General features: G+C 34.3%; 1 protein-coding gene across 1 annotated transcript in view; it reads left to right on the top strand.

The window, feature by feature from the left end:
* Nucleotides 1-23,739, top strand: part of LOC145679816 (uncharacterized) — a 70,176-nt gene that overhangs the window by 24,139 nt on the left and 22,298 nt on the right. The window contains exons 3-5 of the mRNA XM_081750343.1: nucleotides 15,221-15,331; nucleotides 19,352-19,496; nucleotides 21,239-21,345. Coding sequence (XP_081606469.1) covers nucleotides 15,221-15,331; nucleotides 19,352-19,496; nucleotides 21,239-21,345 — 363 coding nt within the window. The remainder of the gene's footprint in view (nucleotides 1-15,220; nucleotides 15,332-19,351; nucleotides 19,497-21,238; nucleotides 21,346-23,739) is intronic.

Genomic DNA, 23,739 nt, shown 5'->3' with positions numbered 1-23,739 from the left:
TCAGTAAAAATATGACGATGTAACAATATCGCAGGAAAGATGACAAAACACGTGTCCAAGAACAAGAATTTGCCACTGTTCAGCGTGGAATAGGAGTATTGTATGTGGCTATCAACCAGAGGATCCGTGTTCAAATCACATTACTGTACACTGTTTTTAGCGTTGTATTGAATTTTGCCAGTGTCTTTTCATTAAGTACAATCTCACATGTGTTGGTGTAGATAATGTTTGGTATCTGCAGTCATTATGCTCTAATATATCAACCTTGGGACTCAAACCATTCGCTGGAGATGAAACTCCTAGGAAGGCGCATACCATGCATATGCATGTAACTTGATTGTCTGCTGTAGAATATTACTACCATATAACCACTTTGTAGCACAAATTAAACGTTCGGATTGCGAGTGTATTATTTCTGTTTCTGCACATTATTTCAATTTGTTTTATTGCTTCCATTCACATTCACTTTAAAATAACGTTTGCACAGTGAAGAAAGTTAACAAAAAAATCGAATTTTGGCTTTGGAAACCGAAATCGGAAATCGATTTTGAAAACATAAACCGAAAATGAATTGTAAAAATTGAATTACGGGCTAACAGCCAAAACCGAAAATTAGTTTTGAAAACTGAAAACCGAAAATCGATTTTGAAAACTAAATATCCATTTTTGAAGTTTCAACTTTTCAAAAGGCTGATGCCGAATTGATTCCGGAACGGACGAGTTGATTCCCATTAGCTGACAGTGGATTTACCCCTAGCGTACGAGTTGATTCCTATCTGCTGAGTGCGTATTTACCCTTAGCGTACGAGTTGATTCCCATAGCGTGCGATTCCGATTTCGCATACCGTACCGATTAACGTGTCCTGACCACATCTTGGCTGCTTGTGAAGTTGTAGTTAAGCAAACTATCCTAAATAATTCCAACTTTCAACATTTTTGAATAACTCACTTGACAGATGCAAGTTGCAATATAAATTTGAGAAATTTTATACAGTGAACAAACTACAGAAAAAGAAGAAAATTACTTTTGACTCACCATTTCCGTTACTTGGAAGATGCTGGAGTAAATATGTCGACTTCATTTGCATCACTAAAATATTTTCACACCACTAAAATATTTTCAATCACTGAACTCAGTCTTTCACTAAACACAGTCAGGAAACACAATTACTAGCAAAGATGCCGCGGACCCCCTATTAAGAAACACTAGTTCACATGCATTACACATTTTTATTATTAGACCTCTACTCTCATAATTTACGTGCTAAGTTGCAACTGTCAAGTATAAGTAATGGAATAATGTACTCCCATGCGCAAAAAAAATTGCGCGTATACTGTAACTCACGATTTTTCTCAATTATTTAATTTTCCTTATGTTTATGGGTAAAATTCAGTTATTAGTATGTGGAGATAATAGAAAGCAATCCATCTAAGGAGATATTTCCAAAAATATAATAAAATAATAAAAATATAAGCAAAAAACAAAATTATGTTCGGTTTTGTGTATACTGGCAATAATGTTTTCGAGGGAATTTTTGAAGCAGCACAGCACGATTGTAGAGGGAATTACAGAATTGGTAACAGAACAGTTGAATCAAGGAACAGGAAAGTGGAGTAAAATATTGCATTTATTGGCTTAAATCTAGGGTGTAAATTGTCTGCCAAATATAAATTAGCTTCTGTAACCAAGATGTTGTACGGAAATATAAAACAAAGAGAAAAACTGTTGTCTTAAGTTTGGAAGTGACATGCTCTATAGCCATGAGCATTTATTTCTTAAGAAAAAGATAAGCTACAAAACAAAGTATGTGTGGGGAAGTGGGTAGAGTGACGGACTAGTAATTCTTATACTGTTTTGACCCCAGATCGAATCTCATCTGATCCTGTTCATTTTTTTACGAAATATTATAGAAGTGTATAATTTGTATGTTAATAAAAACTGAAACAATACAATAAAGAAATAACTTTTTGTTTCCTCTGATGACGTATTTATTTAGAATTAGTGTACTATTAGTAATAGCTATTGCTTTCAGTTTATGCTGTTATATAGCTTCTTTTATCATCCTCTTTTCTTGAAAAAAAAAACAAAAAAACAAATTTGTCTCCAATAAAGTATGAAAAATATATATAGACAGAAACAGACATCTTAGTATCAAACGTGATTTATCGTGATGAATAAACAAGTTTCCCGTTATTAAAAAAGAAAACTATAGAAAATCATCGAATTTGGTCTTTAGGTTTTTAGCATGCTATATATATTCTTTATAAGACTATAGTTTATAAGGCAAGATGTGCGATCATACCCACAAATTTAGCTAGTGGGTGAAAGATGTTTTCGGCACAAATATTTTACAGGTCTAGGTGCATGAAACACCAATACGCCATGGTCTTGACCTACGTTTATTTCACATTATTATCCGACATATCATAGCAGGTAAAAAGCAGCATCAATTAGCAAGAAAAACTGCAAGTTGTGGTCTTAGTCTGTTTTTGATGCTCCGGTCTCGATCGCCTAGCACGCCCGTCTATACCTTGACTCATACGTCTATCATTCAGTGCAGGCACATATCCAGCTTTACTTTTCGGAGGGGGCCCGACACGAAAGCTCGTGAGCACGTAATTCTAATGTTTCAAAAATATCAATAATAATAATAATAATAATAATAATAATAATAATAATAATAATAATAATAATAATAATAATAATAATAAAAATAATAATAATAATAATAATAATAATAATAATGCAACAGTTCTGTATTTCTCTTAAAAATTTCTTACTTTTCATTTATGAACCGGTCAAACTGCATTCTAACACAAACGAAATCAAAAAAATATTTTCTAGAGACGTATAAGGAAAACTGTTTGCTACGTATATCACATAACAAAAATAGCAAATGGCAATGAGTGTATCGTTCTAATACAGTAATGTTATAAACAGAACGGAAATGAAATTGTAATCCCATTTAAAAGTGTTCTTTAATTCCACCTGGTATCAATGGCATTACGGTATATTCTTACAAGTAACACTTCCCAAGTGTAACACTCCGATTTTGATAAAATTTGACAGGCAGATACTACACATAAAATAAACGAATACATGTTTTTTTTATTTTCTGCGGAAAAACGGGTTTAGGGGGCAAAAGCCCTCACTCAAAATTTTGAAAGTTAACGCCCGAAAGACAAAAAAAAAAAAAGTGGACCAAAATGAACGAAATTGTGCACAGATATGGCAGACGTAAAATGAAGGAATACGTGTTTTGTATTTTCCTGGAAAAACGGTTAGGTGGGGCACAGACCCCTCCAAACCTTTGATCATGAAATATCAAAAGTGCTAGTAACAATATGTCTGATGTGTGTAAAGGACGAAGAATTCCAACGACACTTTGTGTATGGACAATACCAAAAACTAAACGAATACCTGTTTTTTTATTTTCTGCGGAAAAATGGTTTTAGGGGACAAAAGCCCCCATCCAAAATTTTGAAAGTTGACGCCCGAAAGGCAAGAAGAAGTGAACCGAAATGAATTAAATTGTGCAAAGATATTGCAGACGAAAAATGAGGGAATACGGGTTTCGTATTTTCCTGAAAAAAGAAAAAAGAAAAAAGAAAAACGTTTGGGTGGGACACAGACCCCTCCAAAACTTTGATCGTGAAATATCAAAAGTGCTAATAATAGTATGTCAGAAGTGCTTAAAGGACATGAAGAATTTGAACGACACATTGTGTAGGGACAGTACGCAAAAAACAAACGAATACGGGTTTATTTTCTGCGAAAAAATGGTTTTAGGGGGCAGAATTCCCCACCCAAAATTTTGAAATCGTGCATAGATATTCTAGATGTAAATTGAACCACTGATTGGAAAAAGGGAATAAGTACAATTTTTTGCGATTTTAACCTGAGATAGCAGATGTGTTCCTTTAAGATAGTTGCATCGTTGAGTAGAAAATTGGAATGTTTGGGCAACTCTATGTGACCAATGTAGAAGACAAAATCTTTCGCTGATTAGAAAAAGGGAATAACTACGTTTCTTATTTTCTTCTTCCAGTCACTACAGGACACCACCACAACTGTGAGACTGTGTGTATGTAGACAACCACCAGAGCCCTCTACTTTCGTTAGGATACTTCGCCTTCTTTTTGCATTGCACAATCTATGGAGAACTTTTTGCCCCAATCAGTTACAGATTTAGATATTTTCAGTGATACAAGTGGTGGTCAAAACTGCAATCATTCAATGACATGAATGCTTTTCAGCCTGTCCATATCATAACGGTTCCCACTATACACCAATATCTGCCTGTCAGAGGTCACAGTTTTTACCATGTGACCGAAATTTTGCTGTAATCAAACCAGAACTCAAACGACACAATCGCATTTATTTACCAGCACAGCATAACCACATGATTACGAATGCAACAAATACTGATCCTCCATTTCAGGTTTACGAAATTGTCAATGAAGAAATCTTAGATTTTAAACATTGGTGGTAACCGCTTTAGAAATCTTCAGGTAGCATTGTGGACAAAACAGTGAAATTCCAAGTAAGTAAATAGAGACACTGTTTACAAAGCAGAATCTCCAGGTTATGTCCAAGCTCATAAGTTTATCAATGGACTAAGAACTGATATTTTTCGATTACTCAAAAGTAATGTCACAAACGTTGCACTGCCAACGTCAAAGGCATACGATTGGCAAGTCTCGATCAATCAGAAAAAGATCAACGATTCTTCACAAATCATCAAATACATACCTGACCAATACAAACAGTTTTATAGGATGATTTGTTCATGGAAAACCACTGATCAAGAAACTGTAGAAGACGAAGATGCAGACGGATAGGACCCTATGTAAACCCATTCTATTGTGGCAAGGTATTTTGCTACGTATTTTGTTCAGTTGTCTATTGTATTACTTTTCTTGCTGTACGAATAACATGTGCTGTACAGAAAAACGAACGGTGACAATAAAAGTGTTAGAAGCCTAATATGCGTGATATTTCGAATACATATATCCAAGATTAACATACAACATTGCATTCAACATGTACATTTTCATAGCTTTCTATCATAAACTGCACATTACATACCCTACACACAATTACAATTGCACCCAACTTTAATTGATTGGAAAAAGGGAATATTTTTTCCATTTTTAAGCTTTTCTAACCAATTCCAGGGCTGCAATACAAGATTCTTCTTGTTGTCTTAGTGTTTGTTAGTTGTTTTGCTACAAGTAATCAATTATACACTTTTTGCAACAAATACAAACAACGCCTCTAGAAGGTTTTTTAGCGTTATTGAAAACTTAGGTCTGATGCACTTATTCCCTTTTTCCAATCAGTGATTCAATTGAGGTAATTGTGTTTCGTATTTTCCTGGAAAAAAAGCGGTTGAGTGGAGAACGGACCTTCTAAGCTGTTGATTACGAAATATTAAAAGTGCAAATAAGTATACGTCAGAAGTTCCTAAAGAGTATGGAGAATTGCAACGAAACTTCGTATAGGGACAATTTGCAAAACAATAAATGAAATGCGTTTTAATTTGTACGACAAAACAGTGTTGGGGCCTAGAGCCCTTCCAAAAAAAAAAAAAAAAAAAAAAAAGTAAATATTACCGTAAAACTGCAGGAAGAATTGGACCGAGGCAAATGAAATTGTGTCTAGATATTGTATAGACTGTATGTAAAATAAGGACTTTCGTGTTTTTAAGATGTCCCTATCAATTTTGGCACATCAACAACAAACAGGAAATTAATCGGCACGTGTTTTTGTTTATGCGGAAAAACATTATAAGGGTTAAAGTTGCCTCGTGATATACTACAAAATACGCTAACTGTTTGTGCTTGTTGTTGATCTGCCAAATTTGAAGAAATCTGATAGAGACGCTTGTGAAACACGAGAGGCTTTATTTTTCATATCAAATATCTACAGACAATTTCATTCGCTTCGGTCCTCTCCTTCCGACACTCAACGCCTCGGTCCACTTAACAGTTTTTTTTTCTTTTCAGGAAAATACGAAGCACGTATTCCCTCATCTTACCTCTACAACATTTGTGAACAATTTCATTCAGTTCGGTCCATTTCTTCTTGCCTTTCTTGCGTCCAATTTCAAAATTCTGGGTGGGACCTTTTGCCCCCTAAAACCGTTTTTTCGCAGGAAATAAAAAAGCCGTATTTGTTTATTTTTTGCTTATTGTACTAACACAAAGTTTTGTTCCAATTCTTCGTGTAAATTTAGGCACTTCTGGCATACTGTTATTAGCACTTTTGATATTTCATGATCAAAGGTTTGGAGGGGTCTGTGCCCCGCCTAGCCGGTTTTTCCAGGAAAATACAAAACACGTATTTCCTAATTTTATGTCCGCAATATCTGTTCACAATTTCGTTCACTTTGGTCCACTTGTTTTTGCCTTTCGGGCGTCAACTTTCAAAATTTTGGGTGAGGGCTTTTGCCCCCTAAAACCGTTTTTCAGCAAAAAATAAAGAAGCACTTATTTGTTTATTTTATATGTAGTATCTACCTGCCAAATTTTATCAAAATCGGAGTGTTACACTTGGGAAGTGTTACTTGTTAGAATTATAACAACAACGCATTGTCCACAGTTTGGACACTGACTCAAAGTAATCTGACATAAAAGAACCTCAAAAGGGAAAAAGTAGGTTTATTAAAAAGTGCTTGAGGTTTGGTAAGGGACAGCTTCCAGGACCTCACGCTGGATACGTCACTGAGTCAATGCATTGTATTTGTTTCTTGCAAAACATGATAATTAGATGCGTAATATGTAAAATTATATCATAGTTTGACTTTTAATAGGTCTTTCCTTAATACATCCATATTATCCGGCGTTCTGCCTGCCTGTTTCATGTCGGATAAGCGAAACTCTACTGTATTTTCAAAGATAGCATATATACAGGGGCTAGAGGTCTGCACGGGCCGGAATTTTTAGAACGGACCCGGCCCGTCCCCTTTAATTTATAATCTATAGGCATTAGCGGATTAAGGGCGGAGCCAATGGAGCCCAGGCTTCGGGGCCCCAAGCTCAGGGGGCTCTTTAAAATCCCACTGTTTAATACTAAAATATAGTAATCAACTTATTATATTATAGGCTTCAAACCGATGCTATTTTTTTTCCGCTCGTTACGCTCGCGGTATCGCTAGATTTAAGTCTTTCTATCAGCAGCATTTACCTGTTAATAATGAATGCAATTATTTAATTGTTAATAATGAATTTAACTAAACTAATTATTCTAAACTTGGAGCACATTCAAATATTACAGCATAGTTTTCAGTAGTTCCATAAGCCTATGAGGCTGTGGAAGGCAGAAAAGAAAATTTATGCACTGGAACTATTCTTAACATAGGACCCCCTTAAAACAGTCGGTTCTAGGTCCTCAAAATCCTTAATCCGCCCCTGTCTATAAGCAATATTTCACGAAAAGCTGGTATTTTTTAACAAATGTATTCATAAAGTAGTCCCTTTCTCCTTTAAGTAATTTCAGAGCCCACGGTGTTTAAGTGGTAGAGCGTTCACCTCTGGTGCATGGAGTCCTTTGTTCGATCTATGCTCGCGCCAAGTGAACCTTGTGCTGGACAAACACTGTGCGTGGGTTTTCTCGAGGTTCTCCCGTTTTATCCCACTTTCTTCACTCGATCATTTCATTCATTTCTTATCATCACTGTCTCCATTAGCCTATCTGGCATAATCGTGGGACGTAAAACTTAAAGATTTCATTTCAAATCATTTCAATCAAAAAACAGTTGCAGGAAGTATGTAATTTTGAATAAAACAAACTACTATATACAATTCTGAGTATATTATTCTTTTATGAAATTGTCGCGAACCTTATTTCTAAATCGAAGGGTAAGAAGACTAAATTCACTCTCTTATTATTATAGATCCATTTCAATTGAAGCAGTTGGAATAGTTGGAAAAAAATAAAAAAAACATACCCTATATTCCAGTGTGCCACAATCGGTATAACGCGGCACACTGGTGTGTCCAGCAAAGTGAACTGTGTGGCGAAAACTTTTTCCTATTATTTGCAAGAATATTTGTCGAGCTTCTGTTATTTATTATTATTATTATTATTATTATTATTATTATTATTATTATTATTATTATTATTATTATTATTATTATTATTATCAACGATTCTTCCATGGATCAGCTGTCTGTATACGGTTAAGCAACCACAAGTATCACATTGAGGGAATGAGTATAATTATTTACTTTAATAGTAATACAAAATCTATTTGCTTGTATATTCTATCGGGAATAACTGCACCCGTCTAGAAAGCTAGGACTAACAACAAAGGGATCCGAAGTTGTGACCACACACCGCCCCAAATCGTGAGTGCCACAAGTTCCCTTCTACGCCTTAGCACAATAAGGGCTGTTGCGTTCAGGGAGAGAGAGAAACAACTTAATTCCATTGCAGTTATATGCTTATTAAATGTTAACTTATATTTATAAATTATGTAAGTGATCGTATCGTTTTCTGTTTTATTATTATTATTATTATTATTATTATTATTATTATTATTATTATTATTAATTCTTATTAGAATATTATACATTTCTTATTACGTTGATTGCCATGTGTATGGAATTCCATACACACGGCTCTCCTGTGCAGTAGAGCGTGATTATTTTCCATACGCAAACAATGTAGATATTCCAAGTTTGTTGTGTTCGTTCTATAGCTGTGTATGTAATTAGATACATATGGCGTAGAAATCAAAATTTAATGTCCATGCCACGTATATGCAAAACCATACACAAAGACATTTATGAACAAAGATATTGAGTTTGAGTTTAACGTCTCGCTCAGCAACGAAGCTATATGAGACGTCGGCCTACTGATTAACGTGGACTCCGAAGCACGTGAGCTCTCGCCGGGAATCGAAGCCGGGTCTTCCATGCCAAAGGCGCGTACGCTAACCGCTTAGCCACTAAGGATCTCATGAACAGAGACATTTAAAACAAAGGCGAAAACAAAGATGTGTGATATGATTTTGAGTTTAACGTCCCTTTCAGCAGCGAGGCTATATGAGACGTGGACCTACTGATTAACGTAGAATCCGAACCACATGAGCTCCCGCCGGACGAAAACAAAGGCCTTTGGAATTGACAATAATCGTTTGGACATTTCAGTCGCACCTACCTAATATTAACAACATTTCTACGATAATTTCGTAACATTGTATTATTTCTTTTGTTGATTAGCTTGGTTAGGCTTATTTAAACACTTTTTTCTTTGCACCGACGTGTCACATCTCTTGGATGAAAATACACTACCTCTCACTGGAAATCAAATCCAGAACCAATGCACTTGAACCATTTGACCACAACAAGGCACATTTAAAAAGATGTTTCGATTTTGTTCGGAAAATTGTGATTAGGTGTAACATTAAAAAATATATGTTTAAGAAAGGATACGGAGCAAACTTCAGCGGAAAGCACTGTACTTTCTCGCTCGAATTTTTTACACTGACTTATGTTGGGCTGTAACTATTATTGAAACATTTATTTGAGAAATTGCGAATGAAATAATGTTTTGGAAAACTTTGCTAGAAGAAACTTCAGGCCCAAAAGTAAAGTACCCATTAGTCATATTTTCGTTAGAAATAACTTGATCCATATATTAGAATTATTAAGGATATAATTGTATGTGAACTATAAGCAAAAGCGTCTGAATAATTTCTGAGAAAATCATGAAAAAAGTCACCCCCAAGAATAAATTATCCCTTGTGGATCTTTTCAGGACAAATGAGCTATGCTATATTGTTAGTGTTTTCGTAAACATTTATTTATGAAATACGAACACAATCGCCTGAGTCGTTCTTGAGAAAATCGCAGGGTAAAACTTACTGACAAAAGTAATATACCATTTCTAGTTTTTCCGGATGAGGGAATTATACCATATAGCTAGGTTATTTATGTCACATGTATTTATAAAATATGAACAACAAACATCTCCTGAGTGTTTTTTAGGAAGGTGATCGGGAAAAGCTTACCCCCAAAGGTAAACTCTTCTATCTGTAATTTTGACAGTATATCGAATAATTTTTAAGCAAATCGTCGGGAAAAAATTCACTGTCAAAGTATCTCTTTTGGATTTTTCTTTTCGGAACAAGCGAGTTATACCTCATTGTAAGATTATTACAGAAAATATTTTACTGAAATTAGAACAAATTTGTCTCAGTTATTACTGAGAAAATTGTCCAAAAAAATTCAACCCTTGAGAAAACCACTTCTTCTGTATGTTATCGGAATAAACGATTTATGCTGTATGTTAGTTTATTAATGAAACATTTCTTTACGAAATATGAACAAAATTGCCTGAGGCGTTAATGGGAAAACTATCGGGGTAAAGCTCACCCTAAGATTAAGCTACTCATTCGAACGAGTTGTTTGTTAGGTTATTAATGATACGTTTATTTATGAAATGTGGTTGAGAAAATTCTGCAAAAAGAACGCATACCATACAGTAAATTACACCATATATATTTTTTCAGAAAAATTATTCATATGCGGTGGAGATTCGTTAATAAAATATATATTTATAAAAAGTAAATAAAATCGTCACAGCTTTTTCTACTTGAGAAAATTGAATTGTTTTAAATTTTAATCCTTCAGTAAATTACCCTTACTTTTAGATGTCGAAGGACATAAAATTCGAAAGATAGTATGTTATTAAAACGTTATGTCTAGAATTCGGTCCAGATACGTTGAACAGTATGGCCTCTATTTGAGTGCGTGTAACAGCGTGACGAACCGAGAGACGAATAGATGGACAGACATCGAAAAATCATTTTTTCGATATGTAGGAGCCATGTAACTCGAATTCATTGAAATCTGGTATTCAGTTTTCATAAGTATAACTACACTTTCTTCTTTCGTCGCTCGAATGTGAAAACGAATAGGCCTACACCGACACGTAATGTGATAATTTGTAATCCCAAAAATTTAATTTGTTATGTTTAATGTGTTGTCACGCTAGAAAAAGAAGCTTATGCATGTTAGATCATTTTATTATCAGTTTTTCACGCTACTGTATAATTCATCGGAAGCATTCGTGTTATTCACAAAGAGAGCTGTAAAATTTAGTTTTGTTTAAAGAAAGCATTCTTGATTTTTTTTACACAGACTTGCATTTGTTGCACTTGTTGATATGAAACAAAAGGAGAGAGAGAGAGAGAGAGAGAGAGTCAATACTCTAAAAAGGAACACACACACACAGAAACACTAGAACAGACAACGAGATATGGCTGTGATTGTGTTCGTCACGCTGTGTGTAAAGCTGCAGGTCGTGCTTGTTTTGTTTTTTACAGACACACTCGCAGTGAGTTGAAGTTTGAAGTTACTTCTGCTGTGTTAAAAAAAACGGAGAGGGAATGATTAAGCATACCATACCATAAACTAAAAACAATCGCTATTAGTAATAAATAGTAAGCTAATTCTAAATAAATACGTCATCAGAGGAAACAAAAAGTTATTTCTTTATTATATTGTTTCGGTTCTTATTAACATAAAAATTATACACTTTCTACAATGTTTTGTAAAGAAAAAAAATTGAACAGGATCGGATGGGATTCGATCTGGGGTCAAAACAGTATAAGAATTACTAATCCGTCACTCTACCCACTTGACCACACAGACTTTCTTTTATTGCCTATCTTTTTCTTAAGAAATAAATGCTCATGGCTATAGAGCATGTCACTTGCAAACTTAAGACAACAGTTTTTCTCTTTGTTTATATAATTCCGTACAACATCTTGGTTACGAAGCTAATTTATATTTGGCAGACAATTTACACCCTAGATTTAAGCCAATAAATGCAATATTTTACTCCACTTTCCTGTTCCTTGATTCAACTGTTCTGTTACCAATTCTGTAATTCCCTCTACAATCGTGCTGTGCTACTCCAAAAATTCCCTCGAAAACATTATTGCCAGTATACACAAAACCGAACATAATTTTGTTTTTTGCTTATATTTTTATTATTTTATTATATTTTTTGGAAATATCTCCTTAGATGGATTGCTTTCTATTATCTCCACATACTAATAACTGAATTTTACCCATAAATATAAGGAAAATGAAATAATTGCGAAAAATCGTGAGTTACAATATACGCGCATTTTTTTTTTTTTTGTTCATGGGAGTACGTGGGAGAAACTTGTAGCAGATTTTCCGAAGATATTCATAACGGGTAATGGTAAACTTTGTTAGTCTAATCATTTGTTCTTCTATATAGTTGTGTTTGTCCCGCATTTTTTGGGGAGTGGTCTTCTTCTCGCTTCTCATTTTAACATAAGTTTCAGTCTGAATACCCTTCAATGTTTCTATCAGGTGGAAAATGTTTGGATAGGGAGAGTAAAATTGAGTGTTCAGTTTAGAGTGGAACGCTTCGCAACAGTTAGTAGTACTACGTTCAGAACTACTATTAAAGTCGGCCCACATTTTGGGTGGGAAGTCGCTGTTTGCGAGAATATAGGTCTCAAGTAAATCATTAAAAAGAAATCATCCAGTTTTTCATGTGTAGGTTTGCGGGATATTAGATCTACGAAGCAGTCTTCAATTTGATCTGGTGGGAGAAGAGGCAGTACAAACAAGGTTTCGAGAAGTGCTCCTAGTTCAGAGTCTTTTGATTTAAAATCTTTTGACAGTCCCAAGGGTTGAATTTTTCTCCACCATGACTGACCGAGATGGAATCTGTAGCCCTTTATAGTCGTTTGGGATTAAACGTAAGCAATAGCTTGGTGGATTGCGGTCTCAAAGTCAACGTATATAATGTTTTGATTGGTGATATTCATAATTAAGCACAAAGCTTCCTAGTATGTCTCAGCAGTTTTTGTTTGGGAGCAAAAAATACCAACGGGAAATAGTTTTTCTGATTTACACCGTGAATTATAAATATTTGGTGGAACAGCTTAGAGCAGCTCTTGAAAGTCCCATTTACAAATTTTCGAATTCTTAAGAAAATCCAAATTACTTTCACACGAGAAACCAATAATATTCTTTTCTGAGTCGTTCACAAACAAAAAGTTTTCGCCCCTGTTTGTTTTGAAAACACTTTTCTCTAGGGCTTCGTGCAGTTCTTTTAAGTTATTAGGTAACTTCGGAAATTTGCGTGAGCGAGCAGCATTAATATTTTTCCTAATTCGAACTAAATCACGTGTTGTGAGTGTGTCGATATCACTATTAGCTAACTCGATACGTATGAGTTTCGACGGGCGCTCACACAAATTTTCTACAAAACACTTACATTTTCTTCTCGTACATTTATATCTTTCAACCCTACCGACAAGACACTTATGGAAACAAAATTTGTAACCATGTATCATCAACAGTTGCTTGCCCTTATCACTTGGCATCACTTCAAACTCCATCGCTGGCACACAATGAACTGGTTTCTCGCAAGTGAGTAGCGACACCTGCAGGAACTGTGTGAAAACAGCCCGGGAATCAACACGGACAGTGAGGGTTCGTAGTGTTGGGAATCAACTCGGCTCGTATCGTTAGACAAACTTGTCGAATACGGACACCAATTCGTACACTACCAAAACCCCAAGGGACGCAAAACGGCAGCAGCGTTTCAAAAATCCATTTTCGCTTTTCCGAAAAATCATTTCGGACAGCACTACTAATTTGTCATTAATCTGATTTCCTTTATTTTATTTAACCCGTTTAGGATTTCCACTTTTTGAGGTAAATTTTATTTAGACTTTCATTCAAACAACTACTGCTTCCTTACTATTTGTTTTTCAGGATAGAGCATACTTTCCAACGGTATCACTCGCTTGTCCGCATTATACATCAGAAATGGGAAAATCGGGGAAAAACGGGAGATTTTTCGAAAATTTTGCGTTTCTCTGCACTGGGACCGGGTTCACGTAGGGATCTGAGTGTTTTCTAAAAAAAAAAGAAAAAAACGCTGTTATGTACATAGTACGTGTGCAAAATTTCAATCTTGTGTCTTGAAAACTGAGGTGGGAAAAATTCTGAAAGTATGAAGGTGACCCGTTTTTTCATGTATATGTATATACTTCAAAAATGTAACGAGTCGTTACTATTTAACCTAGAGTCATGGTTGAAACGCCATTTTCTCAGTATACCGACCCCTTTCCAATGGTACTACCTACATTTCCGTATCGTACAAATAAACCAGAAAATTCGGGGAAACTCGGATGTTTGAATTTGAAAATTTCGCCAAAACACTTTGCTCCTCTGGCCCAAGCCTGGGTTGACGTAGGTATCTGATTTGTTTTCCAAAAAATACTATGTTATGTACATAGCACGTGTGTAAAATTTCAATCTTGTATCTTGAAAACAAAGGTCGGAAAAATTGTTGAAAGTCTTAATTTAGGCCTTATGTGTGTATATATATATATACACATATATATACATATTATAAAAATTTTATGCGTTATTACTATTTGGTCTAGAGTCATGGTTTAAAAGTAATTTTCTTCAGCATAACGATCCCTGTCCAACGATACCGATCACATGTCCGTATCACACATTTGAATCGGAAAAATTGTTGAAAAGTGGAAATTTTTCTGAAAAAAAAGTGACACCCTCGGAACACTTACGTCCCTCGAGCCGGCCCCAGTTTCACTGAGGGATCTTTAAAAAATTGAGAAATACTCAAAAGTACACACAATTCGTATGCAAAATTTCAATCTGATACCTTGAAACCTAAGGGCGTAAAAAAGTTTTGAAATTTGCCTTAAGAAAAAATAAAAAAAGTCACACCCCTCCGCCCCCACTTGGCGCCACCAATTTGATCATCCGGTTCCAAAACGCATCTGAGTTGTTCTTTTGTCTATCCTTGAGTTGACCAATAAAAAATACTCAGCTTAAATACCTGTTATAGAACCTAAATAAGCGGTCGAAGACGATACTACGCCATGGTAACAAAAGTTACCAAAAATCCTAAAAGGGTTAAGCAAGTTTAAATGATCTACAGAGCACTAGCTTGTGCTCTTATCAATAAGAAACAAATAAATCAGACTAATGCGAAAGCTGTATGGCTGACAGTTCATTATTTTAAGCTAAGGTATTAAACTTTCGTACTGTCTGCTCCAAAAAATATATCTTTAATAAAAAAAAAGAAAGATAGTAGACAATTTCTTCGAATATGATTTTAATAATTTACAACAATAGTGTTATCTATTAATAATTAATGAATTTTTATGTATTTGTTTCACAGCGCACTGGCTCTGAAAATGTTTTGATGAGAAAATTCCAAAGCTTAGAAGATGATAAACTCTCCTTGGATTTGTCTAGAGAAATGACACCACCTGCTTTCTTCCTCAAGCATGTAATTATTTTTTGTCATAATGGTAAAAAGTGGAAGCAAATTTAATAGAATTGAGAAGTTGCTAACGGGATAACTTGATAAAACTTACAGGTAAAGGGGTCCAAATGGATGAATAGAGTTGCGGGATGAGACATAGGGAACGGAGGGAGAGGAGGTCAAAGTTAGTGGAAGAAGGGTTATGCTATGTAACAGAAATGCATCAAACAAACTGTTGAGTCGTAAAAATAGTGAAAGAAAATAGCGAAAATGGTGGTAGTTTCACATATTGGCAAAAAGAATGGACACAGTAGAGCATGAACCTGTGTCGCCATCTTGAAATCCGTGTTTTTGTTGGCAGACTGATACTCGTATGTTGAAAGTTTGGATTCTCACGAAAACATATGCAAGTTAAACATGTCTATACAAGCCAAGAAAACTAACAGTGAAATTATTTGATATGCAAATTGTACATTATTACATTATTATTTATGGAATTCAAATTTGCTTCATATAGTGCTAAAGAGAACTGTTTCAGACTGGAAAAACATGGACAGTAGTATTGCATTCCTGATCAAAACACAGTCTTAACACATATGCCGCAGGAGTACCTTTCTATTTCAAAAACATATCACAGATTTCAAAATGGCGGCGGATCTACTCTGGCCATTTCTCTTTTGCCAATATATGAAACTATCACCGTTTGCATTGTCTATCTTTCCCTATTTTTACGATTCAACAGTTCATTTGATGCATTTTCATAACATAGCATAGCCCTTTTCCCACCAACTTTGACCCCCTCCCCCTCCGTTTCTTATGACGCTCAGCCACTACAGCTTTGCACATACACATATTTTCACATCCTCTATCAAGCGCACTGGTTTATCCCGCAACTCGATTCATCCATTTGGACCCTTTGCTTGTTAGATATTTTCTGTTGATAAATAGCAAATATTCGTTCCATGGTGGCACCCGCATTCCTTACGTATTATAACATGGTAGTAGTTATAAATATTTGCTAAGAGAACAAGTTTTTCTAAAGTAATCGCTAGCATCTATGATTGAGGACAAAGAAAACGTGTCCCCCCAAATCAAATATGTTATGTAGCAGATAAAATAAATCAAGCCTGGAAATGCTTACATAGAACAAGTAAAAAACAGGAAGAACAAATCTATGTTACACCTGTTATTAAGTAATTTACTTTGCATTCGATAGCTACACAGAAGTTGATGTATTTTAAAGGTAAGAATGGAAGAATGTAATCTTCTTAATTTCGAAGTTCTATTTGCTCTTCCTACCTATTTATTTACTTATTTCATTAACGTACTTGAAACTTCAATCTGTTTCATTTTCTATATAATGGAACTCATAATGTATCTAATTTCAGTGGGAGTAAATAAGGGGAAAATAGAAATCTTAGGTGAAGAGTAAATAGACGTATGTGTAATTTTAATAGGCGATATGAATGCTTTTATAGGAAAAAGATTGGAAGGTAATATAATGTGTAAAATAGTAATGTGGCTTAGAGGAAAGAAATGAGAGCATTAAGGGATAGATTAACTTTTACCAAAAAGTTCACTGATGATAGCGGACATGAGGTTGAAGAATCAGAAAAGAAGATATACTTGGAAGTCTCAATCGATGAATAGAGGTAACAAATAGATTGCGTAATGAAAGAGTGGTCTTTGAAATATTTTTATAAGGTTTCCTTGAGAGCCAATCTTTCTCTAGATCACAAGTTGAACACAATTTTAAAATGTAATAAAAAAAAATAAGAAGGGACAAAGTTAGATAATATAAAAATTTCGAAATTTGAAAAGATTCATACATAACTTCGAAGAAACAGCAAGGTTGAGAAAAAGACATACACAGAAACTATCTGATGGTGGGACGATTCGAACTTTGTATGTCACTGGTAATGATACAATAGCGTGTAAGGTTAATAGGTCTGAATTACAGCAATGTTAAGGAAAATGAGGGAGAGAAAAGTGTGAGAAAGAAAGTTGTACCATGAATAGAAGTTAAACAAAGTTTTAAGAAGATTAATCGTCAAAACCAGGGAAGCATACAATAGACGCAAAGGTAATGACAACGATAATTAGAAAGGCAGAAAATTGTAAAAATCTGTAGTAAATTCAATTGAAATATAATAAAGCAAAGAACAATATAGAAACTGGGGCTGGAATTGCTTTTAAAGAGTTAAATAAAGTTTTAGGTAGATGGAAAGGCTCTGAAAAGTTGTATATAAAAACAAGAATTAACTCTGAAAATAAGAATAAATAAGAATTAACAGAAATTGAAAAGTATAATGAAACAAACGTGAATATTTGACATGGCAAAATATCTGCAAAACTTAGGAAGGAGTTCGAGAAGGTTTCTTGCAAATCGAATATTGAATATTGCGATTAAATATCCGACTGACGTATGTTACCTTTAAAGGCCAATCTCTCAGACAACGAAGGATTCCATGAGGAAAACGACTGAAGTCTGCAATGCTAAGAATTCTAAGCGCACGTTGCACAGCCTAATCATTAGAGAAGGTCTTTTCTCTAAAGAAATAATCGAGATCCCGGAAGAGATGATAATCGGAGGGAGAGACATGAAGAGAATGCGGTAGATGAAGAAGGATTTCATATTACAACTCATGGAGGTTGTGCACTATCCTTTGAACAACCACAGACATCAATTGTCATACAAGATAAGTACACCATATACCTTGACCATTGCTGGATGTGCACGGACAAGTTTGCAATACATTTCATAGATTACAGCACGGTAACAATTCGCAATGATGGTTTCGCCTAGACGGAGAAAGACATAATGGATCACTATCATCACAGACCATACCAACAACACCTTCTGTGGATGCTGATCACGATCCAATCACTGTGCTAATCATTTACGATTCTTCTGAGCAGATACGTTTTTCATCAGAAGTGACATCCGATGCGACATAAGAACACCAGTCTGTTTACCATTACTAGATATTTTCGGACAAATTTGTTGTGCATTTCACAGAGTAACAATCACTGCAACAATCTCCATTGATAGTTTCATCTCGTCTGAGGAAGACATGATGGATCACTCCCACCATAAATTACCATATCAGCAACAACACATTCTGTGGGTGGAGTAGTGGTTTAGGAAACCATTCTGGATGTTGATCACGATCCACTCATTGTCCTGGCCCTTCACAATTGCCTCAGCAAATCCGTTTTTCATCTGAAGTGACAATCCGATTCAAGAAACTTTCCTGGTTATTCCTTTCATTCAGAGAATTGCACATCCCCAGACGGCGATGCTTGATAGTCGGTGTCAACTCACGTGGCACCCCATGAGTCTAAATTTTCCACCTTACCGATTGCACGGATCCGCCGAATGATAGTGGTATGATGTGTGCATAATTCATCTGCATTAACACGAACATTTCCAAGTCTTCTTCCACGGTATTCCCGAGAAGCTCATTTGAACACGATATTGTTCGGTGTCTACGGGACTCAGTTTGCAATGCTGTGTTATCTTGACAAACCAACAGTGAGTGATATGTTCATTCACAACACCTGACCAAAATGCATTTTTTTACGCCCTGCTATGCAGAAACTCACAGTTTAAATTGAGAAAAATCACTCACAATTGTATGTTCTACATGGTATATTTTCATACAACCCTGTTCAACAATGCACTGCCTCTTGACTGTCTGGATACCCAAGCCTGTTTTCTGGACATGAATTGAATTTATGATGTTAGACATGTGACCTTAGTCTATCCCTATGTTGTGTTGCTGAGGTTAGCCTCTCACCAGATGCCAAAGTGAGTATGTCATTCGTACCAACCTAATATCTAATACTGTCTTATGTTGATGGAATTTATGCAAAGCCTATTTCTTAAGGAATGGTAAATAGCCTAAAATTAAAATATCTAGAAAAATATTCCTATTTCAATGCAATATAGAAATGAATCACTACTGCTAATACTATCATTATTATAATGGAATATATTGAGTTTCATCAACATAAATAATATTTATATTACTCTCTTTTTAGTTACATTCAAATAATTCAGCACGCAGTCCTGTGACGTCAGTTTCGAATACTACAGAAGGTTTTGATGAAGCAGAGAAATTAATAGCTGCTGATGCCCCTCACAGAGTACCTGATGAAGAGCTGTGTAATTCAGATCTCACAAAAGGTACCATCGAATAGCTCTTGTGTTAGATTCAAATAAAGCCACGTCAAATAATAAAAAAAATCATCTTTCATTTTCAGCTCCCCATTCTGATCCATAGGTTCTCCAGTAGCAAAACTGATTAGGCTAACGTAATTATTGGTTAGTTGAATACTTGTTGCATTGGAAATCCAAAGGTTTGCCAGTGTAGGGAAGTTTACTCAACTATAACCCAAAGAAAGAGGCCCAATGTTGGGATATTCTATTTTGCCTCAGTAGAGTACCTGAATACCTCTGAAATTTGGGTGGGAAGCCCATTTTGAGAATAATGTTAACCACAAATAGGGTATTTAACATATCATCATTGGGAAGTACTTTCATAAGCTATCATTTACACAATGTTTTTCAGAGTGCTATTTCGAACCAACATTAGCCGATATGATTAGGTTAGAATAGTATATTCTTAGTGATTTAACGCAGTTAATACATTTAATACAATTGTTTGAGTGTTTGTACATATGTGAAACCAACTATCAATGTATCAATTACTGCTTTTAAAGTTTGCTAATGATCAACGTTTCAAGATTAACTTATATCTTCTCTCTATTTATTTACATTTTTTAATAGTTTGTTATATTTTGATATTACTTTACTTTACCACACAGCTCTACAACCCTTGGTGAGACTTGGCTTCCTCAACAATACACCTCCACTCCTTTCTATTATTAATTTTCCTTCTCTATCCTTTCAATCTGATTGCTGCCATATCTGTTGTTATATCATCTGTCCATCTTCTTCTTTGTCTTCCTATTCTTCTCCTTCCGTATATTTTCTTATGTAGTATCCTCTTGGCATCATATCTCGTTCCATTCTTTCAACATATCCCAGCCACCATATTCTTCTTGCTTTTATATATTTCGCTTTAACTTGCCTTTGTAATATATACTTTATTTCCATGTTATTTCGTATACTCCGAATGTTGTTTTCTTATGTCGGCCCGTATATTTTTCTGATGATTTTTCTTTCAGACTTTCTCAGTTCTTCTTCGTCTGCTTTAGAAATTGCCTATATCTCAGCACCATAGGTTACACTAGCCTCACTAGAATGTTATGTATTGTCATTTTGGAGTTCCTTGACAATAACTTTCTTCTAAATAACACGAATTTACTAAAATAAACTTATTTTAATGAGAATAAGGATTTTTTTGTCTGGGTAATTTTCCGATAGCCTTTGTAGATCTCTCTACTTAATGCAAGACAGCAGTGCTAGTTTTCGTCCACCTCGGTAATTTCTGGTACTCAGCATATGTGGTAAGCATTCCCCTATCCGCCACCTGAGGGGTGGTAGGAGACTCCAGCGGTGATATTTTGATTTACTTCACTGGAATTCATAGATTGAAGTTAAAGAACTAGGATAAGACTGCTATGTATTTTGTTTTCCATTATTCTAATTAAAGAACATTATTAACAGTGCGTACTTACGTTTCATCTAGTAACATTTATTAAAATTAATATTACAGGTAGCATATTAATATAATAGTGCGCGGATGTTGTTGTACTAACCTATTCGGCTACGAGAATCTTTCTTGATGCATATATATATATATATATATATATATATATATATATATATATATATATATATATATATATATATATATATAACCCTCCAAAAATCTAATATAAATTTCCTGAAAATAAAAACAGTAGGAATATATATAGGTTAACTATAGCATTACTAATTTCATTTTTCCCATTTTTCTTTAGACACAAGCACTGAACTGCGAAATCTTACCGGCAGAAGCATGCGAGATCTAAGAATTTATATTGTAGGAGAGTTACGGAATGACGTTGATGTAATAATAGCTGCAATGGTAAGTATTTGTGTCTATACAATTTATTAATTGTTAGTTGATTGATTAGTGTGGAAGTTTAGCCCCAACAGCGAGTCTATTGGTGTTCGTCAACATTATTTATAAATTTACATGAAATTTTGTTTAAAAAAATTGCGGCAATCGCATTCACTAGTTCTTAAAATGTAATTGCATTAATGTTGTTAGTTTCAATTTTGACAACTGTACAAAAAAATCAGAATATTTTCATTGTTATTTCTATTTATACGAGTACGTTAGAAACATTTAAGGAAAAGAAAAACTTATTTATTAGGAGAATGTTTTCTGACATTTATCTTGGCTTCAGTAAGGTATGCTTTCAAATGTGAATAGCTTCAATCAAATTTGAAATCGAAAAGCTTAAAAAAGCGTAATTCTAATACAAAAAAGCATTTATGTAAATATAGATAAGTTATTAATTGGCTTACAACATTTAGTTCTAAAATCAAACAAACAAATCATGCTAATTAAATTCATTTCTAAGAGTAACGATAAAAAAGAAATCTAACTAACTTAAATACGTTAAAAGCTCAGAAGAAATATACGTTAAGTATCAATACTCTTTGCCTTTGGCTAAGAATTGAGAATAAATGTACAAATTATTTACTGTTGATATAATTTGGAACTATATATATATATATATATATATATATATATATATATATATATATATATATATATAATTCCCTTTTATTTGCTAATATTACTTTCTAACTAAACAACAGAGTAACTAATGGCATTTTAAAGGCGAGACAGTACTAAACTAATAAATATTTGTCTCTTCACCAGGTAAAAGCAGAAGAAAAAAGTACAACAAACACGGTGTCATAAGACGCGTCGTATTGGAGATACCCGTGTAAGCTGATGAAAGTAATTTCAGAATTGCTAAAGAAATTATGGACCTTCTAAGTTCGTTTATGAAATCATAAACAAAGTAATTTATGTTCTATTTAATACCCATATTTCAGAATTATGTGAAACAAAATCAACGGAATCTAAAAGTAAAAGATAGCCAAAAGTTACTCAACTTACTCTTATTAAAATACTTTCTGTGGGTAATGCCCGTTTCAGAAACATGATTATTTAGTTGGAAATTATATAATACTAGCTTGAATATAATTGAAAAAAAAAAAGCTTGAGCAAGTTTCTGCCGTTCCTTCCTCGTCACAAAAATTCTGTCTCCTCTTGTTTCGTCTCGTCTTGTGGGTAATTCTAGTAGAATTAATGCTAGAAGATTGGGAGGTCAGTGGCTTCTACAGTCTTTTGACTCACTTGGAGCAGCAGAATAGCCGGGCATGTTTTAAACAGTAACAACGTCTTAGGCACAATACCGTAATATGTCAATTTTCTCTCTTAAGCCTCCAACGGAGAGCTTTTCTATTATCTATCTATAGGTCGGTTGTGTCTCGGACTGGCAAGCAACAAATGATTTTTTTTTTGACTGTGTCGATAGTTAGTGAGAGACGGTTAGTTGAACTTATGTTTCACCTAAAGTATTATATACCTCTTGCTACTGCATTCTACAATTGACTTATTTTTGTTATAAAATTGGCTTCATTCTTAACCAAGAACTATCAAACCCGTCAATGATTTCAGTAAAATCCATTTTCATAATAGTTCCACTTTCAGTACACAATAACATTCACTTATAATTAGAGCAACCCACATCCTGCTTTATTTTTTTTTCAAATTATGCGTTATTGTTAATTTCAATCATTGTTTTACATTAATCGTGTATAATGTATAATATTTACTATACATTAAATATTCTAAATATCTTGATCTATTTATTAATAACTTATGCAACCAGTTTCTTTCATATTTAATGAACTTTTTACTTAATGCACTGTAAAGAGATATGCTTTATATATGACAGAATATTCGAGCCAGTTATTTCTATCACTTGTGTGCACCTTAGAGGTGCATATGTACTGAAAGGGAAAGTGAAAGATGCCACCAAAAAGTACAGAAAGTGCTCAAGTTCAAGCTGTACACGTAACAATCTAGTGTGGAGTTCTTGTGCACTTTTTGTACATGTCTAATCATCTTACATGACTACGCAGTTACACTTAAAACCAAACTATTGTTCATTCGTTGTTGGCGGGAAGTTTTCTTCTTCTTTTCCCTGTTTCTTTTCTCCACTTTAAAGGATTACACCGAAAAGTTTACAGAAATAAAAATAAGCTTTTGCGTGTTGCATTGTTATGTTCTCAAAAATTTTGCATTGTAAATATTGGTTTAAAAAATATTAATACAATATGTTAAACTAGCAGTTAAACAGAATTTTCCAAGAAGTGTGCTATGTGCTATATTTTAAATTATGCTTTATTTTCTAAAATTATGCTTTATTTTCTAAACTTATGCTTTATTATGTTT

Source organism: Thermobia domestica, chromosome 2, assembly GCF_964235325.1.
Source record: "Thermobia domestica chromosome 2, izTheDome1.hap1.1, whole genome shotgun sequence".
NCBI lineage: Eukaryota > Metazoa > Arthropoda > Insecta > Zygentoma > Lepismatidae > Thermobia > Thermobia domestica.
This window is presented reverse-complemented; position numbering and strand designations above follow the sequence as displayed.